Source organism: Colossoma macropomum, unplaced genomic scaffold (genome assembly GCF_904425465.1).
Source record: "Colossoma macropomum unplaced genomic scaffold, Colossoma_macropomum, whole genome shotgun sequence".
Taxonomy (NCBI): Eukaryota; Metazoa; Chordata; class Actinopteri; order Characiformes; family Serrasalmidae; genus Colossoma; species Colossoma macropomum.
In genome coordinates, this window is record NW_023494784.1 from 1,289,385 (window position 1) to 1,301,395 (window position 12,011).

The window sequence follows — 12,011 nt, forward strand, 5'->3', positions numbered from 1 at the left end:
ATCTGTTTCCTACGGAGCCCCGCTGGTGACATCCTGTATAAATAAAAATAATGCATGGCCACGACTTAGTAAGGCGTGGGAATGAGATGATTAAGTCATGGCCACAACTTAGTAAAGCGTGGGAACGAGATCCTAATGCGTGGCCACGACTTAGTAAGCCGTGATCTCGTTCCCACGCTTTACTAAGTCATGGCCACGCATTAGGATCTCGTTCCCACGCATTAATAAGGCGTGGCTACGCATTATTTTTATTTATACAGGATGTCACCAGTGGGGCTCCGTAGTTTCCTGCTCTCTGGCGTCACTTCCAGCCTTTCTTCTTTAAACTCCTCCCACTGAAACTCCTCCTACCGAGGAGGTGCTGAGTGTGAGGCGTCCACTTTTGTTGGTGGGTTTATGGAGAATTCTGGATCCGGAGAATCACTCTGAAGGGAAATGATCACTAACTGGATCTACAGCCGCCTGTTTGACTGGAAACACACCTGAGATCAGGTGAGAGTTTCACACAACTGAAAGTGAAAGTCTGAGCGTTCTCACTGGACGGAACAGCAGGGGCAGGAAATGGCTTCTAGATCTTTCTCAGAGGAGGATCTCTCCTGTCCTGTGTGCTGTGAGATCTTCAAGGATCCTGTTGTTCTGCTCTGCAGCCACAGTGTGTGTAAAGTCTGTCTGCAGAAGTTCTGGGAAACCAAAGGATCCAGAGAATGTCCAGTTTGTAGGAGGAGATCTTCAATGGACCCTCCTAGAAACCTGGCTTTAAAGAACCTGTGTGAGAGTTTCTCACAGGAGAGAAGTCAGAGAAGTTCAGCAGAGTCTGGAAACATCTGCAGTGACCACACTGAGAAACTCAAACTCTTCTGTCTGGACGATCTACAGCCGGTGTGTTTGGTGTGTCGGGACTCTAAAATACACACCAACCACAAATTTCTCCCCCTTCAGGAAGCAGCACTCGACTACAAGGTGGGTTATGAGTGACCACACTTTGTCAGAAGCTCCATAAATTCACTAAATTCAGCTGAAAATAAAAATAACTGGTCATTTTCTTAAATGTGTGACCTGGATCCTCACTCTGAGAGACAGGAACACATTGGGACACCAGTTTTAGTGTGTTCCATTCTGAAGGCAGCCTTCAAAGGTTCCTCTCTTGTTGGGCAGCATTTTAACCGAAAAGGAACCTTAGTAGGCATCACATTCAGGACGGTGCTTCAAAGCCATCATATGTCAGAACTTTCACTGCGCTGTACACGTCTTACCTGTTTACTCACAGTTACTCATTAGCTTACAGTCCCCTCTGACTGTAGAGGTGAATCACCTCCGTGTTAAAGGACGGCTTTGAGTCTCCAGCAGCTGTTTTCCTGCATTGACACTGTTGTGGGTATTTGTGTATGAAGAACAGGCTGCTGTAATGACTCGTAACGTTATGTTGTTATATACTCGACTCGGCACCCCAGATAAAAACAGGAAAAATAAGCAGTTGTGGTGTTTATTTGTAAAAACATTTTATTTCTGAATCTCTACATCGTCCAGTAAGTTAAAGTATTTTTCATCGTTCAGGGAGAACGTCAGTCTGTAGTGCTGGTTCCGCAGTTTTTCCCAAACACCCCTGGCAAGTCAGCTGCTTTCGGTCGTTCGGCACAGTTTTCTCCCTGTAACCGCTCCTCTTCCTCAGCCCCTCAGACTGCGGCTCTCCACTGCTGTAACGTTACGTTCCTGAGGACAGAAAAATCCCGGAGTACTAACGCTGAACTAAACTAAACACTACTAAACAGTGAACAGCCAACATTTTAAACTGGACTCTCTCATTTTGAACAGCCAGTGAGTTTACACAGCTAGCCCACTAGCTAAGCTAACTAACGTTAGCTTCACCTATTGTGTTAGGCCTGAAACATACTTCACACAAGGATGCGAACGCAGACGCTTCGAGCTACACAGACAGGGTTTCACGCGTAGTTGCGTTCAAAAATGTGTCATGACGAATTTCATTACGCGACGCAAGCGCAAGCTGCATTCTGAGCGTTACAGCAAGGGGCGCTATAACCACAGCCAAGCCTGACCAAGCAGTCTTGTACCCCTAGTGTGTTTCTTAACTGCCACAGCAGACGAGCAGCTGAATCTCACACAAAGAGGGCATAAAAATATGATTATTGCATTTCCAATCCAAGAGAAGAGGTAAAGCAGCTCACTCTCCTCTACTGTCCACGTTTAGCTGTTGAGGCTGTTAACAGTACATCCCTCTCTGATTTGTACTCTATCGCCCCCTCCAGGACTGAGTGTTTAAACCGCCACAGTGGTAAGATCGCGTGGTGAGTTTGTACAGAAGGACCGAGCTTTTGCAGTGTGTTGACCGAGCGCTGTCATCTGCGCTCGCATCCTTGAGTGAAGTATGTTTCGGGCCTTATGAACGCAGCCTGCCAATTCGCCTTCGACGAGCGAACGGCCAACATGTTACCACAGGAACAATTTCTACAGATCTACAAACACAAATATGTTAAATACTTTACACAAATACAACAATCAATCAAAACAGTAAACACAGAAGTAAAGAAATAACTTACATTTGTAATCTTCTCGGTCAGCAAAAAACGTCCGCTTCGTCCGCCATGTTTATCCAACTGAAGCGATGGAACTCTCGGGCGGTGAGCAGGTGAACAGTATTGTGGGATTGCCTTCACTGGGAAGGATACATGTGATGTTGCCTTCATATTTGATCAAAACAATGACCAAATGCTGCCTACTTAGACAGCTGCCTCCCGATTGGAACGCACCATATATCTGGCTTTGTTTCTCACTAAAACGCTGATTTGTTTCAGGAGGAGCTCAAAACTGCACTGAAGCCCCTGAAGGAGAAGCTGGACGTCTTTAAAAGGTTTAAGCTGGATTTGGATCGGACTGCAGATCATATAAAGGTCAGAGTAACAAACTCTTCTGAGATTATGAACCGGATCCTCACATAATCGCTCATATTTCATTAGATTCACTGCTTCCTTCCAGACTCAGGCCCGACGCACAGAGACGCAGATTAAGGAGGAGTTTGAGGAGCTTCACCAGTTTCTACGAGATGAAGAGGCAGCCAGGATATCAGCACTGAGGGAGGAAGAGGAGCAGAAGAGTCAGACGATGAAGGAGAGGATTGAGAAGATGAGCAGAGAGATATCAGCCCTTTCAGACACTATCAGAGCCGTAGAAGAGGAGATGGCAGCTGAAGATGTTCCATTCTTACAGGTGAGTGTCGCTCAGTCAGCGCTAGAACCTGAACAAGGAACCAAAACGAACAGTTCTGACTTACAGAACTGAACTGGGAACATCGTCACTGTCGACACTTTCAGAGTGAAAACTTCAAATAAAATCTATCTGATCAGTTCAAATGTATAAAACTACATTAATAATGTATAATTTTCATAGAAATATATCATTAATATCCCTCACTCAGCTCTCTCTCCCTCCTGACGTGCTGCTGTGTGAGTGGCGTTAAATAAAGGCGGCCGGTGTCGAAGCGTCTGAGTGTGCAGGGTGTTCACTTACATTCAGGCCCATGTTTTGAGGGTCTGTGAGTCACATCTGTTTATTATGTTATTAATGAATAATCGTCTCTGTTTTTTATCTGCGAAAACTGATCAATTCCAAACCCTGTTTGATTTTCTTAGTCCTCCAATCAGTGATCAGCAGCCGTTATTGGATTATTCTGCTGAACTGGTTCAAAGTCAGAGTAGAAAACATATTTAACTGATTTGGACTTTAGACTAAAATCCTTTTGAGTTCACCGTATAGTTTAATTATTTCATTAAAAGAAATGACTGAACTTTCCATTTTGTCACTACCAAAACAATCATAGCACTGCCAAAACTTTACCCAACGTTTTAATAGTGACTTTCGGTAATGACAATTTTAACTCATTTTGATAAGACTTATACAGCTGTACATACATAAAACAAACAGAAAACAGAAATAGAAAATCTGTGTTTCGGTAGTGACGATTCTAAATCAGCATATTTCAACTTTAATATAACAAAAAATGAAAAAGAACTGAAAAGTACAAAAAAGTAAGTGTTATTTTCAGAAATTTAGGACTTTTAGATTATGTTTGGAACAAACACCTCCCAAAAGAAATTAACCAATAAATGATGATTTTTTGTACTTCAGTGGGGATTCTACGTATATCTGACACATATGACCCCTGTGGTGTTTCCACTGTGTGAAATTGTTTATTCAGTAAATAAAAATAAGCCCATGACTGAACGGAGAGCAGAGTCACTGATCCACTCTCACTGTTTTACAGAACTACAAGGCCACAGTGAAAAGGTGAGTGTTACTGTCTGCCGTCTCTCTCTTTTCTGTGGTTCTGAACTCAAAGCTTCAGCAGCACTGAGTCCTGAATGTTCTTCCAGAGCTCAGCTCACACTGCAGGATCCAGAGAGCCTTTCAGGAGCGCTGCTCCATGTGGCCAAACATCTGGCCAACCTGAAGTTCACCGTCTGGGAGACGATGCAGCAGATCGTTCACTTCAGTGAGTCTTTCTTTCTCCAGCTTCCTATCTTTGTTTCTTTCTTATCTTACCTTTGAGGACTCTGTGCTCAGAATGAGCCGCTCGCTTTCTCAGCATCAGTAAAAGAGCTGTTACACACCAAGTTCACAAACAACTGGAGACACTGACACAGACACGTCTGTAAACATGAGCTGACGGTCTTTAAATGAGTGTTTGTGTCTGGAAATGGTGGAAAACAGCAGCGTCCACTCTGTCAGGACCTGCTGAAGCTGGACTGAGGTGACGGCAGATAGCAGCAGATGGTAAACAGTGTTTGGGGGGCTAAGAGACGAAAATAAGGCGGGACCCCTCACACCATCAGAAACGACATGGAGAGCATCAAGATCTTAACAGGACACAATACAATGACCCTCTGACAGAAAACCAATCAGATTTGATTCTGTTCAGAAACGCAGCTACAGAAACACTGCTGTGTGTTTCAGTGGGCAGAGCTGTGGTCAGTCTGGGTGTGTGTGTTTGTGTGAATGTGCTGGTCAGTAAGTGTTGCTGTGAGTGTTTTTCAGTAAATCACTCCAATCAGTGTGTTTTTCTAGTATAAACTAAAGACACTTCAGCTCTCAGAGCCCCAGCGTGATGACCCACGTCTCCCTGACCGCAGATCCGGCTGTGCTTGGTCATTATGAGCGATATTTGATGTCGGTGAAAAGCTCGTCTTGTTTCTGGCGCTAAACACTGCTTTTTGTGAGACGCCAATCAAAAGCAAGTTTTTTTCTGGATTCTAGTGGCAGAATATAAATTTCTTGTTTGACCAAAATAAAGACCTTTTTTAAGCTCATAACTAATTATATTGAAACAGTTCCACTTTCTGAAAGTCGTTATTCTGGCGTGTTGAGTTTCCACACTGAGTTTAAAGCTGTACAGCTCAGATTAAACCCTGACGTTTGGAGCTCGTCAGACCTGCATGGAACATAATTTTACTCTGTTTATTTCAGTTTTTCAGTGAATCCTTCAGTAAATTTTCCACCTTAAATCCAGCTGTGAGTTTATTAGAGGAGCCTGTTAGCCTGTTAGCCTGTTAGCTTTAGAAAGAACAGCTTTCTGTATTTCTGAAAAGCTGAAATGAATCAGTTGATTCTTTTTAGGATTGTTGACTCTTTTTAAAGTGTTTATGATGCAGTTTAACTCTTTATTTCCTGATATGTATGTGTATGAATAATGTTCAGAAAAGAGGATAATAATGATTACAGTAATATTCTGCTGTCAGTGTTTAGTGTTTAAATATAAATGTACTGCATTTAAACTGTAGTTCAGTCATTACTGTAAACAAACATTACAGTATGAGTGCTGTAAATATTAATGACAGTAAATACCTGAAAACCCTGCTGCCAGTGAGTTACTGTACATTTAAAGAGGGATTTGTTTTACAGTGTTTGATTAAATTCATGATGTATTTTTATTTCTGTGTAAATTATATGTGTGTATTTCTTCTTCAGCTCCTGTAACTCTGGACCCCAACACTGCTCATCCTAAACTCATCCTGTCTGATGATCTGACCAGTCTGAGAGTCACCAAAGAGAAACAGCAGCTTCCTGATAATCCAGAGAGATTTGATAAATCTTATTGTGTTCTGGGCTCTGAGGGCTTCAACTCAGGAACTCACTGCTGGGATGTTGAAGTTGGAGACAGTGAACACTGGATACTGGGTGTGATGACAGAGTCGGCTCAGAGGAAGAAACTTATATCCTCCAGGAGAGGAGTTTGGAGTGTGTGGTATTTGCGTGGTAAATATAGAGTCTGTTTTTCACCACAGCCAGACACTCTCCTCTCAGTAGGTCAGACAGTGCGGAGGGTCCGAGTGCAGCTGGACTGGGACAGAGGAAAACTCTCATTCTCTGATCCTCTCACTAAAACACACTTACACACTTTTACACACACATTCACTGAGAGAGTGTTTCCACTGTTCGGTACCCTTAATATCAGCCCTGTGAAAATGTCAGCAGTGCAGTTTAGTGTATCAGTGAATCAGCTCAGTTAGAGCTCATTCAGTCTTTGTGTGGATCAGCACTGAAACACTGATTAATACTGAAATGATCTGCAGTTATAAGAGCTGTTCAGTCACTGCAGCTCAGATTACCTGACAATCTTACTGAGCTGCTTAAACACATGTTTGGAGATGGTAATGAAGGTGTAACATTCAGAGACATTTATGGATTATTCTACCAAACTGATTTAAACACACAGCTGAAAACACATTTAACTGACTTGAACTTTAGACTAAAATCTTTTTCCTTTTAGTGACCCTGTAGCTTAATCATGTTTATTTTATTAAAACTAATGATTGAACATTCCATCTCTACCAAAACAATCATAAAACTACTGAAACTTTACCAAATGTTTCAGTAGTGACTGTTTCGGTAGTGATGATTCTTAATGTTCCACACTGATTTTCAGACTTTGGGACACATTTACTCCAAAACAATGGGATCTAACTGCTCACCATGTGGCCATGATGGTCAGGGATGCAGCCTCACTTCCTGCTTTAATATGCAGGGGCGTGGCTAAAATAAGGCCCCGCCTACAGACTAAAATGCAGTGTTTCTGTAGTGACATAAAAACATGGGACAGCATTTTATAAATAATTTTTAAACCTATAATAAATGTAAATCTTCAGTGTATCTAAAACTCCACTTTAAAAAAATTAAAAAGATCCTTAAGAAAAACATTGAAACAAATGTAAGTGTTAATTTCATTGATTGAAATTATTTTTAAATTATTTTTCCAAGGAGTGTCAGCAATGTGGGAAGAGAACACTGTTCAGTATATGTGGTTCTATATGAGGTTCTAGCACTGATATCATTAAAATGGGACCAAAACTAACAGCCTGTCTGTTTCTGTCTGAACAGCTTCATCAAGTCAGTTCATTTATTTGAAAGTTTATATTTTCCTTGTTTGTCAGTTTTAGAATCAAAATTATATCCAGAAATCTTCTGATAATTTTCTGATGAAAATGAAATGTGAAATAAACAACATTCAAATATAATTAAACCATGAAGACGTCAGAGCACAACTGTGATTTTATATGTTAATCAGTTCTGATTCAGGAAAAAGGAAATAGAATTAGTCTATTTTGGGAAAAATATGGATCTGAAAAGTCTGTAAAATTAATTTTTAGTTGAGAAGCTGGTTTTAAGTCACGGTGTAGCTTCACATATTATATACAGAAATTAATAATTCATAGGTTTGATAGAAATGTACACTCTTAAAAAAGATGGTTCTTCAATGGTTCTTTAGTAAATAGTTATAGAACCATGAACACTCATAGAACTCTACAGCACAGAGAACGCCTTAATCATGAAAGGGGTTCTTTAAGCTCTCATGTTTCTGTATAGAACCATTTTCTTCACTAAAGAACCCTTGAAGAACCATATTTTTAAACTGTGTAGGAATATTATACAAGAAGTAAATTTTGCAAAAATAATTCTCAAAGCTGGAAAACTGAAAGATTAAATTTCAAATGTGAAACACTGGAAAAATGACATAAATATGTACATCCAATAAATGAAGCTTTCATGGGCATTTATTAACATGAATCCAGTGGATTTGAAATGAAGCAGTAATTATTCCATGTACAGCGTTCATCAGACGCTCTAATCCAGAGAGACTTACAGTGCTTTGTTGTCTGTTTAGAGAAAGTGTCTTTGCTGGTTACAATCAGGTCAGAGAAGCTGGTCCTGAGCTCAAACACTGTTATTATTGTTGTTATTGTACTAATACCCAGTTCATTTTCCAGGCCCAGATCATCCCATAGGTTTTAGGGTCGCGTGCCCAGGGGCTCGACCGCTCAGGGGCCCCAACGAGCAACTATGACAGAATTTAAACAGCTGTTCTGACTCGCAGTGGAACCAGGGAATTTGTATAGAGGAGAACTGCAGCTCTGTAATGTGTTTGTGTTTGTCTAGAGGGCGCTCCTGAGCCAGTCCAACATCAACAGGTTTATGTGATTTGAGCAGATTAATTGTAAGTGTTTAAATATTAAGTGATTTAAATTGTTAAGTGTTTTTAATACAGAAGAACGACTTTATTACCCAAACAGAGAACAGCAGGTTACATCTGAGTGTTTTACAGATTCATTTATAGGATTTCATAACGGAGCTTCATGTACGTTTATGACGTCAGTGAGTGCAAACAGCCAATGAGCTGCTTAACCAGCCAATCAGTGATCGATAGCAGTTAAGCTAACCAATCAGTACTCAGTAGCAGTAATACTAAGTAGTCAGTGCTCAGTAGCAGTAATGCTAACCAATCAGTGCCCAGTATCAGTTAAGCTAACCAATCAGTGCTAAGTAGCAGTAACGCTAACCAATCAGCACTCCAGAACCCTTTAACCAGCTGTACTCAGTTATCTAATGTCTGTCAGGCTGTGACGGACGAGCTGCTGACCGTCTGATCGTTTTTAAAGAAGCTGCTAAATAACAGAATCTGATCCGCCTGATTCCAGTGACTAACGTCTGTAACACGATCAGACTCAGAGTGAACATCAGCTCATTCTGACACATCACTAAAGAGTGACCTGCTCGTCCTCAGGGAGCGTCTGGTTGGTCAGGAAACTCTCATGGAAGGAGAGCTACTGTGTCCTCCGAGGCTGAGGGTGGCGCTCTGTTCGCCAGCTTGATCTCATTTTCACTCTAAGCGCTGCTGCGTTTACATTCTGCTACCTGCAATCAGCCACTTCAGCTTCTCTTCCTCTGATCCACAATCAGCACCAGCGCTGGCTGAAGGGAACAGGCTTCTGTGGAACGCTGAGCCAGACCTGCTGCTGTGGGGCTGTTTGTGTCCATCAGTTTGAGAAAAAGCTCCCAGACTTTGTTCAGTTCTTTCTCTATCTGCTCTCACAGGTTCAGCACTATAAGTGACCTGCTGACCTCTTCAGATTCAGTAGGTAGCCACTCTGGGTCAGACGCCACTTTATAAATGTAAACGGAAAACTGACAACTGAAATGTTTGTTACCAGTTTTTACTGCATGATCAATAAAGCTGAGTAACTGATTCAGCCCTATTTTAATCAGTGAATGAGTGATAAAAACATTCTGAGAATCATGCAAGAAAATTGATCTTCAACTGACCTTTGGTCAAAGAAGCGTCGCCCTTTGCAGAAGTCTGAGCTGGAGAACTTGTGCAGAAATAATCTGTGACAAAGAATTTCTGTCAGAACGGTTTTACAGTAAAACACAAAGTGTAAACAATGTGTCAAATACAAATAAATAATGTTAAATAAGTTTTATACAGTGTCACAGGTTTCAAATCATTATTATGAATATTAAAAACTATGTTCAGAATGATGAATGGAGCTGTAGATTATCATATAAAACTGTTTGGCATTAAGAATTCTAATATAATCAATATCCAGTGTGTAAGTGGTGATCAAACCTGGCAGAGATTTTACAATAAAATGTTTATTTACAAATATCATACATAGGTACAGTATATTATTCATAAGTTATGTTCTTGTTGTTTCCAAAAAATACCCAGAAATCTGTATTTGTGATGTTTTTCTAAAATATTTAACTCTACAGTGCAGAAGTTCTGCCCCTCCATGAAATCTGTCCGTCCCAAACTGAGTCCCTCAGTCTGACCCAGCAGTACCTCTAAGCTGTGGGTCAGAGCGGTTCTGTGTGGCTGATGGTGTTTTATATTTCTTTCTGACTGACCTGTTGGTCTCTTGACCTGTTGGTCTCGTGCTGTGAACTCGAGTCGCGAGACTCGGCAGCAGCTTCACATCTCTAATCTGATTTTCCGCGCGCGCCATTTATGACGCGTGAGCTTTAAGAAGTCGTTTTAGACCGATCGCGTGACCGACTGAGGAGCAGAGCGGCCTCATCAGGCCAGGACAGCGGGAAACTCCCAGAGCCCCGATGGGCAGTTCAGGATGAGGCTGAGCTTGGCCTCCTAACCGCCAGATTCTCTTTAGAACTATCCTGTCCACCTTAAACGGTGCAACAGATACGTTCTGGTGCGAGTGAATTTCCCTGTCCACCTTAAATGGTGCGGCGGATGCACCAGTACGTAACTGCTGCACCATTTAAGGTGGAACGGAAACTCTGATTGAGAAGCCCAGCAGAGCCTCGTCAGTCCGGACCTGGCCAGCTCCCTCCGCGCTGACCGCCTTGTTTTCAGCGCGTTAAGCGAACACTGATCTGAAGCGCCGCGTAGCGGAGAAATGACCTAAACAGACTCCATAACTTCATCAGTACAGACACTCCGCTGATACACGGGGCAGCTTTACCCACCACGGCTAACCGACCGTCCGTCAGGCGGGAAGAACTTTCGGGAATCCGGGCATCGACAACCGGCTGCAGCTTAGCTGGATCAGCTACAGCCTGATAGGAGTTTGTGTCTCAGTTATTTGGTGGATTTATTAGTTTCACTTCCTCAAAATTCATGAAGCTGCTTAGATTTATTGATTAAATCTGAGCTCAAATGGACTGACGGTCAAAAAATCCTGTCAGTTTTAGTTAAAGACAGCTTTATTAGCTCTGTAGTTAAGGCTAGCCCTGCTGCTAAGGCTAGCTCTGTAGTTAAGGCTAGCCCTGCAGCTAAGGCTAGCTCTGTAGCTAAGGCTAGCTCTGCAGCTAAGGCTAGCTCTGTAGCTAAGGCTAGCTCTGCAGCTAAGGCTAGCTCTGTAGTTAAGGCTAGCTCTGTAGTTAAGGCTAGCCCTGCTGCTAAGGCTAGCCCTGCAGCTAAGTCTAGCTCTGTAGTTAAGGCTAGCCCTGCAGCTAAAGCTCGCCTGCTGTGGTACCGCTAGCCCTGTTAGCTTTAGCTTATGTAGCGTAGCCTGTTGTCCTCACAGACTCTGAGGAAAACTCTGTTCTAAACAGCTCAGATACAGATTTCAGGTTTCACCAAAATATCTTAGAATGATTTTAGGAAAATTGTCCATCACTGTCCACCTCACCTTTCACCTTTTCACCTTTTCCCCGTTTTCACTGCCGCTGCTGAATGTCCAAACTCCGCTCAAACTGCGCGAGGGCAGCGCAGCATCTCTCCCGCTCACATTAGGTGACGTCATATGACGTTTTTCAGAGCCTATGGGCCCTTTTCACAGAGAGTGTGATTACTTCCGGTTTACGCGTTAGCAGGGTAAAACTAACTTCCACTCCATACAACCACTGCAGAAGCAATGACAAAATATATTGTAGTGTACCATAATGCTCAAACACTGAGCTACAACAGCTATATTTTACTTTTCGTGCACAGTCACGACAAACAGTGAGAACAGAAATTGGATGGAAGCGCTGATTTAACTGTAAACAGAGCTAAACTGTGTGTATCTGTATGTGTGGCGTAGCCCTGCTTACTGCTGCAGCAGCTGCCTCACATCAAGCAGCCTCTCTGTCTTTGAATAACATGCCAGTGATTTCTGTAATATTTCTGTAATGTTTTCAAAAGAAAGAACTTTTATATATAGTATGAATTTGTTAGACATTGTTTAGTTGTAGCTAGCTAGCTATGCTAGAGGCCACTGCTAACT

At 42.1% G+C, this 12,011-nt stretch overlaps 1 protein-coding gene across 1 annotated transcript; it reads left to right on the top strand.

Moving 5' to 3' along the window:
* The first annotated feature begins 404 nt into the window (after positions 1-404).
* LOC118811275 (nuclear factor 7, brain-like) lies at positions 405-6,811 on the top strand. Its single transcript, XM_036575435.1, has 6 exons — positions 405-960; positions 2,811-2,906; positions 2,992-3,222; positions 4,277-4,299; positions 4,386-4,504; positions 5,977-6,811. Exons 1-6 carry the CDS (start codon positions 562-564, stop codon positions 6,516-6,518), a joined length of 1,410 nt encoding a protein of 469 aa, XP_036431328.1. The 5' UTR covers positions 405-561; the 3' UTR covers positions 6,519-6,811.
* The last annotated feature ends 5,200 nt before the right edge of the window (positions 6,812-12,011 follow it).